The following is a 15,626-nucleotide window of genomic DNA, read 5'->3' on the forward strand; positions in this document are numbered from 1 at the left end:
TCTGTATCCGGTGCATGTGACAAATCAACTTTTTATTTTGTTTGATATAGTGTGTTTACCAGACGGTAATGTGAAGAACAACATGACCTGCACCAAAGTCAGATTAGGATATAGGCCAAGGACTAGATAAAGAGTTTTTTTTTTACCTGGAGTTTTTCCTTATTGTAGGCTACTACTTTTACCACTTTTAGTCTTGAAATCTTTGGTTGTTTACTAAACTAATCACTCTGTTTAGCAAATGGCCTCACGTGAATCGTTAAAGAGATGGGTGGGGCTAAGGGTTAAGAGGGTGTGAACGATGCTGAATGGATTCTCCAGAAAGTAAACCAAAACATTCAAGGGCCATTTTTTTAAAGAACAATTACTTTCCCATTGTTCTTCAACTGCAGTGTGTTTTACCATTTTCTAGCTCTTAGTCTCTACTTTTATCCAGTGTAAAAAAACACAATTTAAAATTCTGCTACATAAGACCAAATCAAGGCGATCGGTCACAATTATATTCTATAACACTTTTAACATAACGTTCCACAACTTTAAGCTTAAACAATCACACAAAGGCAAAAAGTCCTAAGAGTAAAGAAATTCTACAACACATGACCTCTTAAATAAAAATACATTTTCCCCTTGATTGCTAACAGAACCTTCACCTTTTGTATGTCCTCTGGCTTGACTTGTAGAGTGAAAGTATAGGAGAAGGTTTGGACAGATTACCAGGCACTTCCCCCAAAATAATGAACTGGATTGAGGGGGATAAGACAGGTCAGGGGCCCATGCAGCTGGGCACAACGTTGCGGAAGAGCAAATTTCCCAAGGATTATAAAGAATATGGTATCATGTCAGCGCTATTCATGACATCTCTTTCTGCAAAGTTCTACAACGTTTGCCTACTGAACGTGGCCCAGGTCAAACCACAGCCAGGTGGAGTTGACCAGTGATCAGTTTTACACCTCATGCTGGCCAGACTAGTGAGGCATCTCCTTCACATCTCCTACAGTCTATTATTAGAGGTGTGTAGATGTGTGGTTAGAGTGGAATACCACATTAACACTTCACACTGCACTCAGAGGAAAGATGAGCAACCTGATCAGAGAGGTCTCACCTTCTGCTAGTTAGAGTTAATGCACAGGGGAGAATGGGAGAGTAGAGGGCTGCTGTTTTAATGAATTCTGGTTTCTGAGGTAACCACCACACTACTTCTGTTGAGACTTTCAATTGCCTTGTCCTGCACAATACTTGACAGCCTTGACTTGACTGTGTGTGTGTGTGTAAGCAGTAAAGTTAGGCCCTAGACCTAATGCGACTAAGGTAATAGAGGTAATACAAAGTGACAGTGGGGCAGGGGCTCTGACAAAGTCAGGTTGTAGTATTTAATTGGTCAACTTACAGTGAGCTGAAAGTGCATAGGTGTAGGACTACAGCCACAGTCACATGGTGAATCTCACATTCACTCAAGAACAGTCGGAGGAATCTCTCCAAAGCAGGTTTGGGGTGAAATGAATTTCAGATTGCGTTAATTTAGGAAGTTAGCTAGTGTTACGAGAGAACCAAGGAGAAGGATATTTTGTACACATTTAGCAGACAACATATTACAGTGGGTGACTCATTCATTGTCACCAAGCTGATGACGTCTAATCCTGACATCCTTCCAATCCCATTACATCCTCCTCCAGAGCACAGTAGCATATGGGCACCCAGACGGTGTCTGGTCTTCCTTCTCCTTCCCTCTCTAACGTCTTCACAGCCTGCTAATTATAACCCTAATAGACAGTGCTGATCTACCACACTGTTACATCTACTGAGAAGAACACTGATTAATCACCATGAATGCGCTTAATCAGACAACCAGTATGACTGGTTGCCATTACCGGCAAACCTTCTCAGACAGACAGTTCACATCTCGCTTCTGTATTATAAAGTACACACACACAAGTTATCCTATGGATTTTGCCATATCAGGTGTGTGGTACTACATGGAAATATGTACATAAAAAATAAGGTGCAATATTACAATGTGAATATTGATGCTTTGTGCCTCAATAATAACTTGCAACGTATGATTGAGCTATGGATCATAAGATGACCTCCAGCTGGAATTCCCTCCTCACTTCTGTTCAGCATGGGCTGCTTCATGGTGTGCTAGTGTTGAGCGAAAGTATTTCTAGGTCATTTATTACAAAGTTCTCTATTGGCTCGAAGAGCAGGAAAGAGCTAATCTGTTTCTGAGAAATACCAGCCTACCACTAAGTACCAGCAAGCAATGATATACAAACACAGGAGGATCAACTCACGACTGGGAATCACAGCAGTACTATCTCAATGGCCAAGTCAATATTAGAATGAACTCTAATAATAAGAGTGAGAGAAATAAGTATTGTTAGAGAGTTGCATTTACTCTGAGTATACCATAGACCCACTACAGTTTACATACTGCCCAACAGATCCACGGATGATGCAATCGCCATTGCATTGCACACTGCCCTATCCCACCTGGACAAGAGAAATACCTATGTAAGAAAGATTTTCATCGACCACTGCTCAGCCTTCAACACCATAGGTCCCTCCAAGCTCATCACTAAGCTCAGGGCTCTTGGTCTGAACCCCTCCCTGTGCAACTGGGTCTTGGACTTCCTGACGGGCTGACCCCAAGTGGTGAAAGTAGGCAACAACACCTCTGCCACGCTGATCCTCAACACGGAGGCCTCACAGGGGTGGAAGCTCAGCACCTCTGTGGGGCAATTGCAACATCCGCAACGGCAGGGCTCCTCAGAGAGTGGTATGGTCAGCCCAAGGCATCGTCGGTGGCACGCTGCCTGCCCACCAGGACATCTACAGCACCCGGTGTCATAGGAAGGCCAAGCAAATCATCAAGGACCCCAGCTACCCGAGCCAAAGCCTGTTCACCCTGCTACCATCTAAAAAGGCGGAGACAGTACAGGTGCATCAAAGCTGGGACCGAGAGACTGATAAACAGCTTCTATCTCCAGGCCTTCAAACAGTCACCACTAGCCGACCTCTGCCCAGTACCCTGCCCTGAACCTTAGACAATGTCACTAGCCGGTTACCACCTGGTACTCTAAGCTGCACCTTAGAGAACACTGGTTATTTCAATAATGTTTACCTAATGTTTTACCCAATTTATATGTATATACAGTATTCTAGTCATGGCTCATCTATATAACTACTGTTATACAAACCTTTTATATTCACATTGTTTGGTTCTAAATTAATCTATTAAAACTCACAGACGATTAGTAAAGCTTAATTAAACCGAGTTTATTCCCCCATTGGGTCATTCAGCTGTATAATATATATACCCCAATTTGGGTGGAGTCTCCTTCTCTCTTAACATTACATCTTTATTACTAGGCAGGAAATTAAGTGATGCGGGCCACAAACTGTTCCTTCTCCCTTAAGGTGACCTGACCTCAACACCCTTCCTCACTTCTCCACAGCTCCCCACCATTATCAGTGACTGCAATCATGTGATTTCCTCTCCTCTACTCAGCACCTCCCAAAGCCCCCTGGATCCTATCCAACCTTCCTTGAACCCACCATAAACATTACTCCTACAGATAACCATTAACTTCTTGTGAATAAACCAGACTATGGCACTACTCATGTCTCTAGTATAACTGATGATTAACAATATTTAAAAAGTTTAGAAATCCGAACCCATCAACATACTTTCCATACTGTCCATATTAACATACACTACATGGCCAAAAGTATATGGACACCTGCTTGTCGAACATCTCATTCCAAAATCATGAGCATTAATATGGAGATGGTTAACCTTTTGCTGCTATAACAGCTTCCACTATTCAGGGAAGGCTTTCCACTAGATGTTGGAACATTGCTGCAGGTACTTGCTCCATTCAGCCACAAGATCATTAGTGAGGTCGGGCACTGATGTTGGACGATTAGACCTGGCTCGCAGTCCGCGTTCCAATTCATCCCAAAGGTGTTCAATGGGGTTGATGTCAGGTCTCTGTGCAAGCCAGTCAAGTTCTACCACACTGATCTCGACAAACAATTTCTGTATGGACCTTGCTGAAACAGGAAAGGGCCTACCCAAACTGTTACCACAAAGTTGGAAGCACAGAATCGTCCAGAATGTAATTGAATGCTGTAGCGTTAAAATTTCCCTTGACTGGAACTAATGGTCCTAGCCTGAGCCATGAAAAACAGCCCCAGACCATTATTCATCTTCTACCAAACTTTAAAGTAGGCAGTATTCATTGGGGAAGGTAGCGTTCTGCTGGCATCCACCAAATCCAGATTCGTCATTCAGACTGCCAGATGGTGAAGCATGATTCATCACTCCAGAGAATGAGTTTTCACTGCTCCAGAGTCCAATGGCTGCGAGCTTTACACCCCTCCAGCCAACACTTGGTATTGCACATGGTGATCTTAGGCTTGCGTGCAGCTGCTCGGTCATAGAAACCCATTTCATGAAGCTCCCGACGAACAGTTATTGTGCTGACGTTGCTTCCAGAGGCAGTTTGGAACTCGGTAGTGAGTGTTGCAACCGAGGACAGACGTTTTTTACGCACTTCAGCACTCGGTGGTCCTGTTCTGTGAGCTTGTGTGGCATACCACTTAGCGGCGAGCCATTTTTACTCCTACACATTTCCACTTCACAATAACACCACTTACAGTTCATCGGGGCAACTCTAGCAGGGCAGAAATTTGACAAGCTAACTTGTTGGAAAGGTGGCATCCTATGACAGTGCCACGTTGAAAGTTACTGAGCTCTTCAGTAAGGCTCAGTGACTTTTGCTATGGAGATTGCATGGCTGTGTGCTCTATTTTATACCCCTGGCAGCAACGGGTGTGGCCGAAATAGCCGAATTCACTAATTTGAAGGGGTGTCCACATACTTTTGTATATATAGGGTATCAAGTTGTTTCAGATCTATACAAATGAATGTATGAATGAAATTGTATTTTTGTGTCAAATCACCAGTTGGCAGCCCATCCCTTATGGAATTAATTGACACATAAACAAACATTACAATAATTCCGTGTGATAATTCTTCAATACAAAATAGTAAATAAGGTTATCCAAATAATAATTATATGCCAAGAGCAGTACAAAAAATACATACATATACATATACAGTTGAAGTCAGAAGTTTACATACACTTAGGTTTGAGTCATTAAAACTCGTTTTTCAACCACTTCACAAATTTCTTGTTAACAAATTATAGTTTTGGCAAGTCGGTTAGGACATCTACTTTCTGCATGACACAAGTCATTTTTCCAACAATTGTTTACAGACAGATTATTTCACTTATAATTCACTGTATCACAATTCCAGTGGGTCAGAAGTTTACATACAATAAGTTGACTGTGCCTTTAAACAGCTTGGAAAATTCCAGAAAATTATGTCATGGCTTTACAAGCTTCAGATAGGCTAATTGACATCATTTCAGTCAATTGGAGGTGTACCTGTGGATATATTTCAAGGCATACCTTCAACTCAGTGCCTCTTTGCTTGACATCATGGGAAAATCAAAAGAAATCAGCCAAGACCTCAGAAAAAAAATTGTAGACTTTCACAAGTCTGGTTCATCCTTGGGAGCAATTTCCAAACGCCTGAAGGTACCACGTTCATCTGTACAAACAATAGTACGCAAGTATAAACACCATGGGACCACGCAGCTGTCATACCGCTCAGGAAGGAGCGGTATGTCTCCTAGAGAGGAACGTACTTTAGTGCAAAAAGTGCAAATCAATTCCAGAACAACAGCAAAGGACCTTGTGAAGATGCTGGAGGAAACGGGTACAAAAATATCTATATCCACAGTAAAACGAGTCCTATATCGACATAACCTGAAAGGCTGCTCAGCAAGGACCGCCATAAAAAAGCCAGACTACGGTTTGCAACTGCACATGGGGACAAAGATCATACTTGTTGGAGAAATGTCCTCTGGTCTGATGAAACAAAAATTGAACTGTTTGGCCATAATGACCATCATTATGTTTGGAGGAAAAAGGGGAAGGCTTGCAAGTCGAACAACACCATCCCAACCGTGAAGCACAGGGGGTGGCAGCATCATGTTGTGGGTGTGCAGTGCTGCAGGAGGGACTGGTGCACTTCACAAAATAGATGCCATCATGATGCAGGAAAATTATGTGGATATATTGAAGCAACATCTCAAGACATCAGTCAGGAAGTTAAAGCTTGTTCGCAAATGGATCTTCCAAATGGACAATGACCCCAAGCATACTTCCAAAGTTGTGGCAAAGTGGCTTAAGGACAACAAAGTCAAGGTATTGGAGTGGCCATCACAAAGCCCTGACCTCAATCCCATAGAACATTTGTGGGAAGAACTGAAAAAGCGTGTGCGAGCAAGGAGGCCTACAAACCTGACTCAGTTACACCAGCTCTGTCAGGAGGAATGGGCCAAAATTCACCAAAGTTATTGTGGGAAGCTTGTGGAAGGCTTCCCAAAACGTTTGACCCAAGTTAAACAATTTAAAGGCAATGCTACCAAATACTAATTGAGTGTATGTAAACTTCTGACCCACTGGGAATGTGCTGAAAGAAATAAAAGCTGAAATAAATCATTCTCTCTACTATTATTCTGACATTTCACATTCTTAAAATAAAGTGATCATCCTAACTGACCTAAGACAGGGAATTTTAACTAGGATTACATGTCAGGAATTGTGAAAAACTGAGTTTTAATGTATTTGGCTAAGGTGTATGTAAACTTCTGACTTCAACTGTATATTACTGAAAATGTAAGAGTATGGTGACTCCCCTACCGGGTCTCAAACCGAGGACACCAGCAACAATGTCAAACGCCCTAAACACTGTCCCAATAAGGGATATCTGAAGGGCATGTGCTTATTGGGCCAGTATAGTTAGGCCCTGTCCAGAAGAAACCCCTCCTACCTAGGAACTTCTGTATATGAAACAACTTGATAGGTGTAAGGAATAGATAAATGCAACTTTGAAATAAATCTCAGCTCTGTTAAAAGTACACTCAAGAAAAACTATTTTATTGAGCATAGTGATTCCGGAGTAACAATAAAACAGGTTAACATGCCCCACCAACATTAGAAAATTATACAAAAAGCCTTTAAAATCGCTGAAGTAAGTAAGTCAAATCAATGATGAGACTCATCAGATTAACTGACATCTGGTGTAGTGGAAAGATCAGAGTATCGTGGTTTTGAATTTAAATCTCAGGTGAAGACATTAATAATAATTACTATATGCACGAACATGCACAATGAAATCATTTATGTAAAATATGTAAGTTGAAAACTGCATGTTAAAAGCAATGTGTCGGTGTGAAAGTATCCCTAACCTTGCCAAAAGACAAAGACCTATGAATGGATCAGTGGTTCACTTGTCAGGGCCTTGATTGGCTCTGCAAAAGTAACAAGGCGTGATGTTAATGAAACATTCATTTTTGGGGGATTGTTTCTTTGGGCAAATCAGGCGACGTTCTGACAACTGATACACAGAAATGTTCTTGCAACGTTCCCATGAAACATGTCTAGAACATTAACATCTTAGATTCTGAGAACACGGCAACAGTCTGGACACATTAATGTTCTACCAAAGTTACCATGAAACTTGTCTAGAACATTAATATCTTCAATTCTGAGAACATGGCAACCACGTTCTGGGTAAGTTCTATTTGACAATAGGGAATGGTCTCTTGGAAATGTTCCTTGTACATAATGGAAACATTCCTATGAAAACGTTAGTTAATGACCTTATGAGACTCTTAATTAAGGGAACGTTCTCGAAGGTTTTGGGAACATTTTTTGTTAGCTGCATCCTCACCAACTGCACCATGCAGTCAATTCCTGGTTAGTGGAATGCAATGTTTGTCTGTCTAATCATTAGGGTGTTTTTGGTTGACCTCTGCGAACGTGACCAAAGATGTGACTGAAACATTAACCAACTTTAAAGCAATTCTAAAGATACAAGCAGAACAGAGGATACAAATGAAAGTGACATTTGAGACCTCTCTCTTACCAATTAATTGTACACATGTTATGTTTTCAGTTTGTAAGTGTGTGATATGGGGGTTAAGAAAAGTTTATTTCAACATTTATAAACAATAGCGGCTATGTTGACACTGCCTGTTGATCTGAGCCTTGCTGTTGGAAAACCACTACAGTGTCCGACTTTCGGCTGTCACAGATTCATCTCCCCCAACTACACTCATCGACTTCCGTACAGTTGGTGTTGTTAGCCTTACTACTCAAACACACCCAATGAGATGAACATTATGCAAGACTTTGCTCTCACATAGTCACACAGAGTATCTGCACATGTGCACGGGTGTGCTTCACGCTGCTACAACCGGATAGTTACGGGACCAAAACAGCTGAGAAGTTTAACCTCGCACTACAACACTCCTGGTTGTGGTGGAAATTGACCCACTACTACTGTTTACTTCATTAAGCTACAACATCTCACTGAGTGTACCTTTAAACCTAACCTAACCTATGTCCTGACCAAGGCCACAGGGTTCCGGTCTAGAAGCACACTTTCCACTGTACCCAGAGGACTTTTTTTGTCTTTCGGTTTGCAGTTTAGTTGAATTCAAGCCCAAAAAGACAATTGCCATAGAGTAGTCCACACTGAAAATTGCAAATAAGACACCTTAGTCATCACCTTTAGTCAAATAATTGTCTTAGATGCCATTTTTTTCCCCATCACTCACTGCCAAAGATATTAACATTTATACTTCACAAAAATATAAACGCAATATGCAAAGTGTTGGTCCCATGTTTCATGAGCTGAAATAAATGATCCCAGAATTGTTCTATACGTACGCACAAAAAAACATTTCTCTCAAATTATGTGCACAAATTTGTTTACATCCCTGTTAGTGAATATTTCTCGTTTGCCAAGATAATCCATTAACCTGACAGGTGTGGCATATCAAGAAGCTGATTAAACAGCATGATCATTACACAGGTGCACCTTGTGCTAGGGGACAATAAAAGGCCACTCTAAAATGTGCAGTTTTGTAACACAATGCCACAGATGTCTCAAGTTTTGAGGGAGCATGCAATCGACATGCTGATTGCAGGAATGTCCACAAAAGCTGCTGCCAGAGAATGTAATGTTAATTTCTATACCATAGAATTTCTATACCACCTGCGGGATCATCTGAGACCAGTCACCTGGACAGCTGATGAAACTGAGGAGTATTTCTGTCTGTAATAAAGCCTTTTTGTGGGCTTTTGATTGGCTGGGCCTGGCTCCCAAGTGGGTGGGCTCATGTCTGTGCTTCAGCCCTAATCTTCATAGATTAGGGCCTAATGAATTTATTTAAATTGACTGATTTCCTTATATGAACTGTAACTCAGTAAAATCATTGAAATTGTTGCATGATACGTTTATATTTTGTTTAATGTCTGCCATGCTTCTGGATGAAGTGATGACGCTGCTTGCGTTTGCTCCAGTGCGCACTGAGTGCTAGCTATCGGCTCTATAAAGCAGATGGCAACCACCATGAAACGGGGTATGTGAACGTGAGTAAATAACGTTTAAAACAACGGGTATCTATCTTGGACTATAACTCAAAAGACTTGACCCATCACCTTATGCATTACTTCCCCACAGTGGCAAGAAGTGACATCTCAAAAAACACCAAAACTATACAAAACATAAATGGCTCCTAGCCTCCCACACATAGGCTACTTTCTGTCCCTAACACTAAAACTGAAACCAAATAACATAAAAACTAGTAAATCAGATCTGAAAACTGACTGAAACTAAACTGAATTTCAAAGAAAAATCTTGAAACTAATAGAAATATATACTAATATAAAAACACAAAATTATAATAACCTTGGTGTGCATGTGTGTGTGACTAGATTCTGCTTTGTAAATGGAGAGAGGGAAAGCAGGCGTGCGGCTGTGTGTTCCTATTTTTCCTCTTGGTCAGCACTTCATTAATGCCCCGCTTACACATTCCCTAACTGGCCTAATTTATGGACAACCTACTGAGTCTTTATAGTCCAATGACAAGTCAAATACAGCAGGAGTGGCTGTAATACTCCAGTCTGCGTCACACACAGCTGGGAGTCTGGGTCAAAGCATTACATTAAAACACCCCATTGACTTCTACACTAAGCTTATGGCTGCCAATGCCTGCCATAAAGCTAAAACTTTACAATGAGCAGACCACTATTTACAGAACAATGAATTTGAGTTGCATTTCATAACAAGACAATAACTGTATTTTGGAAAGTATTATTTTGAATCAACTGAATAATGTCTGTCTATCTTTCTTTATGTATGTATGTTTGGAAAATTGTTCAAATATTCCTGAGGTGTGATCAGGTTTCAATACAGGATGGGCAGAACTGTGTCTTGCTAGCCATTTAAAAGGAGTTTAGCGTTGTAGTACACACTGACCTCTATACCTATGCACACTACTCGCTGCCTCCCTCTGTAACATTTTACAGAGAGCTGACAGGTATAAAACTATATTACTTGTTATATGCATATATGAACTATAATGTCTTATTATAAGGCGTATAATACTGTGTTATTTCTCTCTATGAAGCCTAAGGCAGAGGTCATACAGGCAGGCTCTTGCCTTGCAGGCTGACTGATATTGTTGTGCCCCATCTCACACGTGTCAGGTTACTGTATCTCAGTCAAGTTTCCTTTGTCACTGTTTTTTCCCTGCAGGTGATACTGTATGTCACCTGACTTTGTTTTGCTTACAAACAAGCCTCTACCGCTGCCATAATCTCACTAACAAATTTGTTGGAAAATCATCCATCACCCACCCATGGTCTGAATAAGCCAGTTCTTCAATAAACAAACTTCAAACTAAACTAGTATATGGAATGGATTTAAGATGGTCATACCATGGATCATTTAGCTATTTTATTTAGAATTGTAGGACCAATGTAGGTCTAAAAAAATATACATATATATATATATATATATATATAAAAAAGATCAAATATACAATTTGGCCTTGTCTTCTATAGCCCATAAATGCATTGAATAACACATTCCTAAATGGCAAAACATACAGTCAAAAAAAAAATCATAAGGAATAAGGGTTTGAAGTGTCTGGAAATATAAGGAAGCTCAGGAATATGCACTGAACTAAAATATAAACGCAATATGCAAAGTGTTGGTCCCATGTTTGACGAGCTAAAATAAAAGATCCCAGAAATCTCCATTTGCATAAAGAAGCTTATTTCTAAAATAAATTGTGCACACATTTGTTTACATCCCTGTTAGTAAGCATTTCTCCAAGACAATTCATCCACCTGACAGGTGTGGCATATCAAGAAGCTGATTAAACAGCATGATCATTACACAGACAATAAAAGGCCACTCTAAAATGTGCAGTTTTGTCGCACAACACAATGCCACGGATGTCTCAAGTTTGAGAGAGCGGGCAATTGGCATTCTGGCTGCAGGAATGTCTACCATGTTAATTTCTCTACCATAAGCCACTTCCAACTTTGTTTTAGAGAATTTGGCCAACCGGCCTCACAACCGCAGACCACGTGTATGGCGTTGTTTGGGCCAGCGGTTTGCTGAGGTCAACCTTGTGAACAGAAAGCCCAATGGTGGCGGTGGGGTTATGGTATGAGCAGGCATAAGTTACAGACAATGAGCACAATTGCATTTTATCAATGGCAATTTCAATGCAGAGAGATACCATGATGAGATCCTGAGGCCCATTGTCGTGCCATTCATCCGCTGCCATCACCTCATGTTTCAGCATGATAATGCATGGCCCCATGTCGCAAGGATCTGTAGACAATTCTTGGAAGCTGAAAAAGTCCCAGTTCTTCCATGGCCTGCATACTCACCAGACATGTCACCCATTGAGTACGTTTGGAATGCTTTGGATCGATGTGTACGACAGCGTATTCCAGTTCCTTCTAATATCCAGAAACTTCGCACACCCATTGAAAAGGAGTGGGACAACATTCCACAGGCCACAATCAACAGCCTTATCAACTTTATGTGAAGGGTGATGTGTCGCACTGCATAAGGAAAATGGTGGTCACACCAGATACTGACTGGTTTTATGATCCACGCCCCTACCTTTTTTTAAAGGTATCTGTGACCAGCAGATGCATATCTGTATTCCCAGTCATGTGAAATCCATAGATTAGGTTCTAATGAATTTATTTCAATTGACTGATTTCCTTACATGAACTAGCTCAGTAAAATCTTTGAAATTGTTGCATGTTGCGTTTATATTATTGTTCAGTACATATAAATATATGTATTTTTTTACACATATTTAACCCCTTTATTTGGAGCACAAAATACTTCCAAACTTCCTGGTACTGGGAGAACACCATCGTGTTCGTGGGAGTCTCATCTTTCCATCAAGTGGTTATATTAGTTTGTAGGCCAAACCGTTCGGACGCTACAAACGTTTTTGTGAGAAGACTACCGGTCTGTTAAACAGCACTGTAGCTCTGCCACGTCCCATTACAGATGCAGAACACCAACATAGGCGGATGTGGTGCATTGAGACGCGGCCCATATCTCTAGCTGAAACAGACTGATTTTTATGGGGATTTTTATATTATGTTAATTGGATTGACGCAAAGCAGCCAGTCCATACACATTCGAACGTCAGACAGTAACCTGTTTGTCAAAGATCATTCTGGTTTAAACATGTTGATTCCACTTAAGTACATGGAGCTAAATCAGGTATGCTGCAGTAATGTTAATGACAGCCTAATAAACAGTCTAGCCCACTTTTTTCCTACATCCTGTACACACACGCACAAACACACAGACACACCACACACACATGCATGCATGCACAAACACACTCACACACACAAATACTAATTGTGCTTATGAAGGTCTATCAATCCCTATATTGGTAATTCATCATTACCATTGATATTTTGCAGTCTCCTGCTGCTCAGTAAATGTCAGATGAGGAGATCCAAAGCGTTTTCTTTTGAGCTCAAAGCATAGTTAAGCAGCATTAGCACAGATTCTGTTTGGGCCTCAATCCATGTGGGTAAATAGATATTATGACTAACGGTCATTCAGTGCATCTACTGGTTATTAGTGATGGGGAGACGGGAAAAAAATCGATACAGTTACATATCACAACATTATTTTGTAGGTAGCATTAGCTAGTGCTAGTTGGCTGTACCTACGCCCAAAACTCCGGTATTTTTCATCCTATAGCTTGTTTAATAATGTAATTTGACTGATTGAGGACTAGAGTGGTCCTCCGTAACAAGTCCAGGCATGTTGCCAGCAGGTGCATTTAAAGGTCAGGACAATCTAGCTCTCAGACATTCCACTGATTTGTATGACTAGAGAATGTACACATACACCTATCATTTGTCCACAACAAAACATCTTGTGACATTTGCAGAAGTCTTGTCTCTCACCTTGGAGCTGTCGTCATGTGAACGCTGGTAGCGTTTCCAGCGGCAGCCATAGATCCCAGTGAGGAAGGACAAACACAGCTGCTTCTCATAGACCTGCTGCAAGGGTTGGTGCTTCACCATGCTCCTTCAGCCTCGGCTCGCCACCGGTCCGCTAGCATTCCACACTGAACAAGGAAGCCTGCAGGAGAAGAAGACCGAAACATCTTGAAGATAATTAAAACTGGAGATATCATTTGGAGAGAATAAAGTAACTTGAAGGAAGATAAAGGAGTGTTTGTGTGGAATACCATTTATTATATTTTCCAGCTACTCAACATGATGACTGTCTTTCCAGTAACTGAACTCCATGGTGATTGTTGTGATGAACAACAGGAACCCTATAAAATCTTAAAACATGCATGAATATTCAGTGCCTTAGTCATGTAACTGGGGTAGTCGGATTGTGGATCAGTGTATTGGTTTCTTTATCTTTACTCATGGTTACTCTGCCACCCGAAGCCTCCAACCATCCTATGATTAATGAGTTCTTGGCAACCAAGCACACATCAGCACATTTCAAAATGGCCTGTTAAAAGAATAGCCTGCTCAAGAAAGAGGCCCATTATGTTCAGCTCCCATTTGCCTCATGCTTTTTAAAATGTTGGTTGTCTTGGTTGCGTTTAAAAATGTCCTCTTGGCAAAGATAGCTTTTTCATGCCCCTTTGGAGAACAAGGAAACCTTTCCTCAAATCACTGACACTTCTGTTCTGGAGTCGCTGTCTATCATTTGTTTTATTACTCTCTGGTTCAACATTTTCATCTTGACAGTCATTTAAACAACAGTACACAGCATTACGTAAACAATACCTTTGAAAGTGTCTCAATGCAACTACTGTAGTATGAACCTTCCTCATGGCTTCATAATACTTAGACACAACCAATGGGTCAATTGTCTACAGTTGCAAAACGATTTTGTGAAACATTGACCTTCAGTTCTCTTTCTAACTGCTCTCGATGGTGCAGCTGCAGAACCTTTTGAGGATCTGAGGACCCATGTCAAATCTTTTCAGTCTCTTGAGAGGGAATAGGCTTTGTCGTGCTCTGTCTTGGTGTGTTAGGACCATGATAGTTTGTTGGTGATGTGGGCACCAAGGAACTTGAAGCTCAACCAGCTACACTACAGCCCCGTTGATGAGAATGGGGGCGTGCTCGGTCCTCCTTTTCTTGTAGTCCACAATCATCTCCTTTGTCTTGATCACACTGAGGGAGAGGTTGTCATCCTGGCACCACATGGCCAGGTCTCTGACCTCCTCCCTATAGGCTGTTTCATCGTTGTCGGTGATCAGTGTTGTGTCATCGGCAAACTTAATGATGGTGTTGGAGTCGTGCCTGGCCGTGCAGTCATGAGTGAACAGGGAGTACAGGAGGGGACTGAGCATGCATCCCTGAGGGGCCCCCGTGTTGAGGATTGGCGTGACGGATGTGTTGTTACCTACCCTTACCACCCGGGGACAAATAGAATACAGTATATACATTTGAAAATGAGTAAAGCAATGAGAAATTGGAGAGGTGCCCTGAAATAGTAGGTAAAACATATTCACATTAATTATGAACGAAAAGCTGGAAAAAGCATCCTAGTCCCATAATAAAAGAGTGAACAATCTCAAGTTGCAGCCTTCTCAATTATTGTGATAAATTCTTATTACAATAAATGATTTATGTTGTGTGACTAGGAAAGGAAATCATACTATATATCTGTAGGACTGAAACACATCATCCATCCTCTGGCAACGCTCTTGATACTGAGGACCAATACCATGTTTTAATGGACAAAATGACAAATCAATGTCCTTTCAATTCAACACATATCAAGCCAAACCCAACCTCAGCACCCACAACCAAATCAGCTGAGGCTGTCATGAGAGACTACGCCTAACCACATGTGATGTACTTTCCAACATTCAATGAAAGTATTAATTACATGTAAAACAGAACATGATTGCACTTTTTGTCTATTATCTCATCTACAGTGTATTTGGAAAGTATTCAGACCTCTTGACTTTTTCCAAATGTTTTCCTCATCAATCCACACATACCCCATAATGACAAAGCGAAAACAGGTTTTTAGATTTTTATGTACAAATGTATAAAAAATGTAAAACAGTAATACCTTATTTACATAAGTATTCAGACCCTTTGCTATGGGACTCGAAATTGAGCTCAGATGCATCCTGTTTCCATTGATCATCCTTGAG

The 15,626-nt window shown here is 41.0% G+C and overlaps 1 protein-coding gene across 3 annotated transcripts in view; it reads right to left on the reverse strand.

Annotated features, from left to right (window-relative positions):
- Window positions 1-15,626, reverse strand: part of LOC115148911 (glycerophosphodiester phosphodiesterase domain-containing protein 5-like) — a 53,713-nt gene that overhangs the window by 15,421 nt on the left and 22,666 nt on the right. For all 3 annotated transcript variants that reach the window (XM_029691220.1, XM_029691218.1, XM_029691219.1), the window contains exon 2: window positions 13,393-13,570. In XM_029691220.1, coding sequence (XP_029547080.1) covers window positions 13,393-13,512 — 120 coding nt within the window. In that variant the 5' untranslated portion in view covers window positions 13,513-13,570. The remainder of the gene's footprint in view (window positions 1-13,392; window positions 13,571-15,626) is intronic.

Source organism: Salmo trutta, chromosome 15 (genome assembly GCF_901001165.1).
Source record: "Salmo trutta chromosome 15, fSalTru1.1, whole genome shotgun sequence".
In the NCBI taxonomy this organism is placed as follows: Eukaryota; Metazoa; Chordata; class Actinopteri; order Salmoniformes; family Salmonidae; genus Salmo; species Salmo trutta.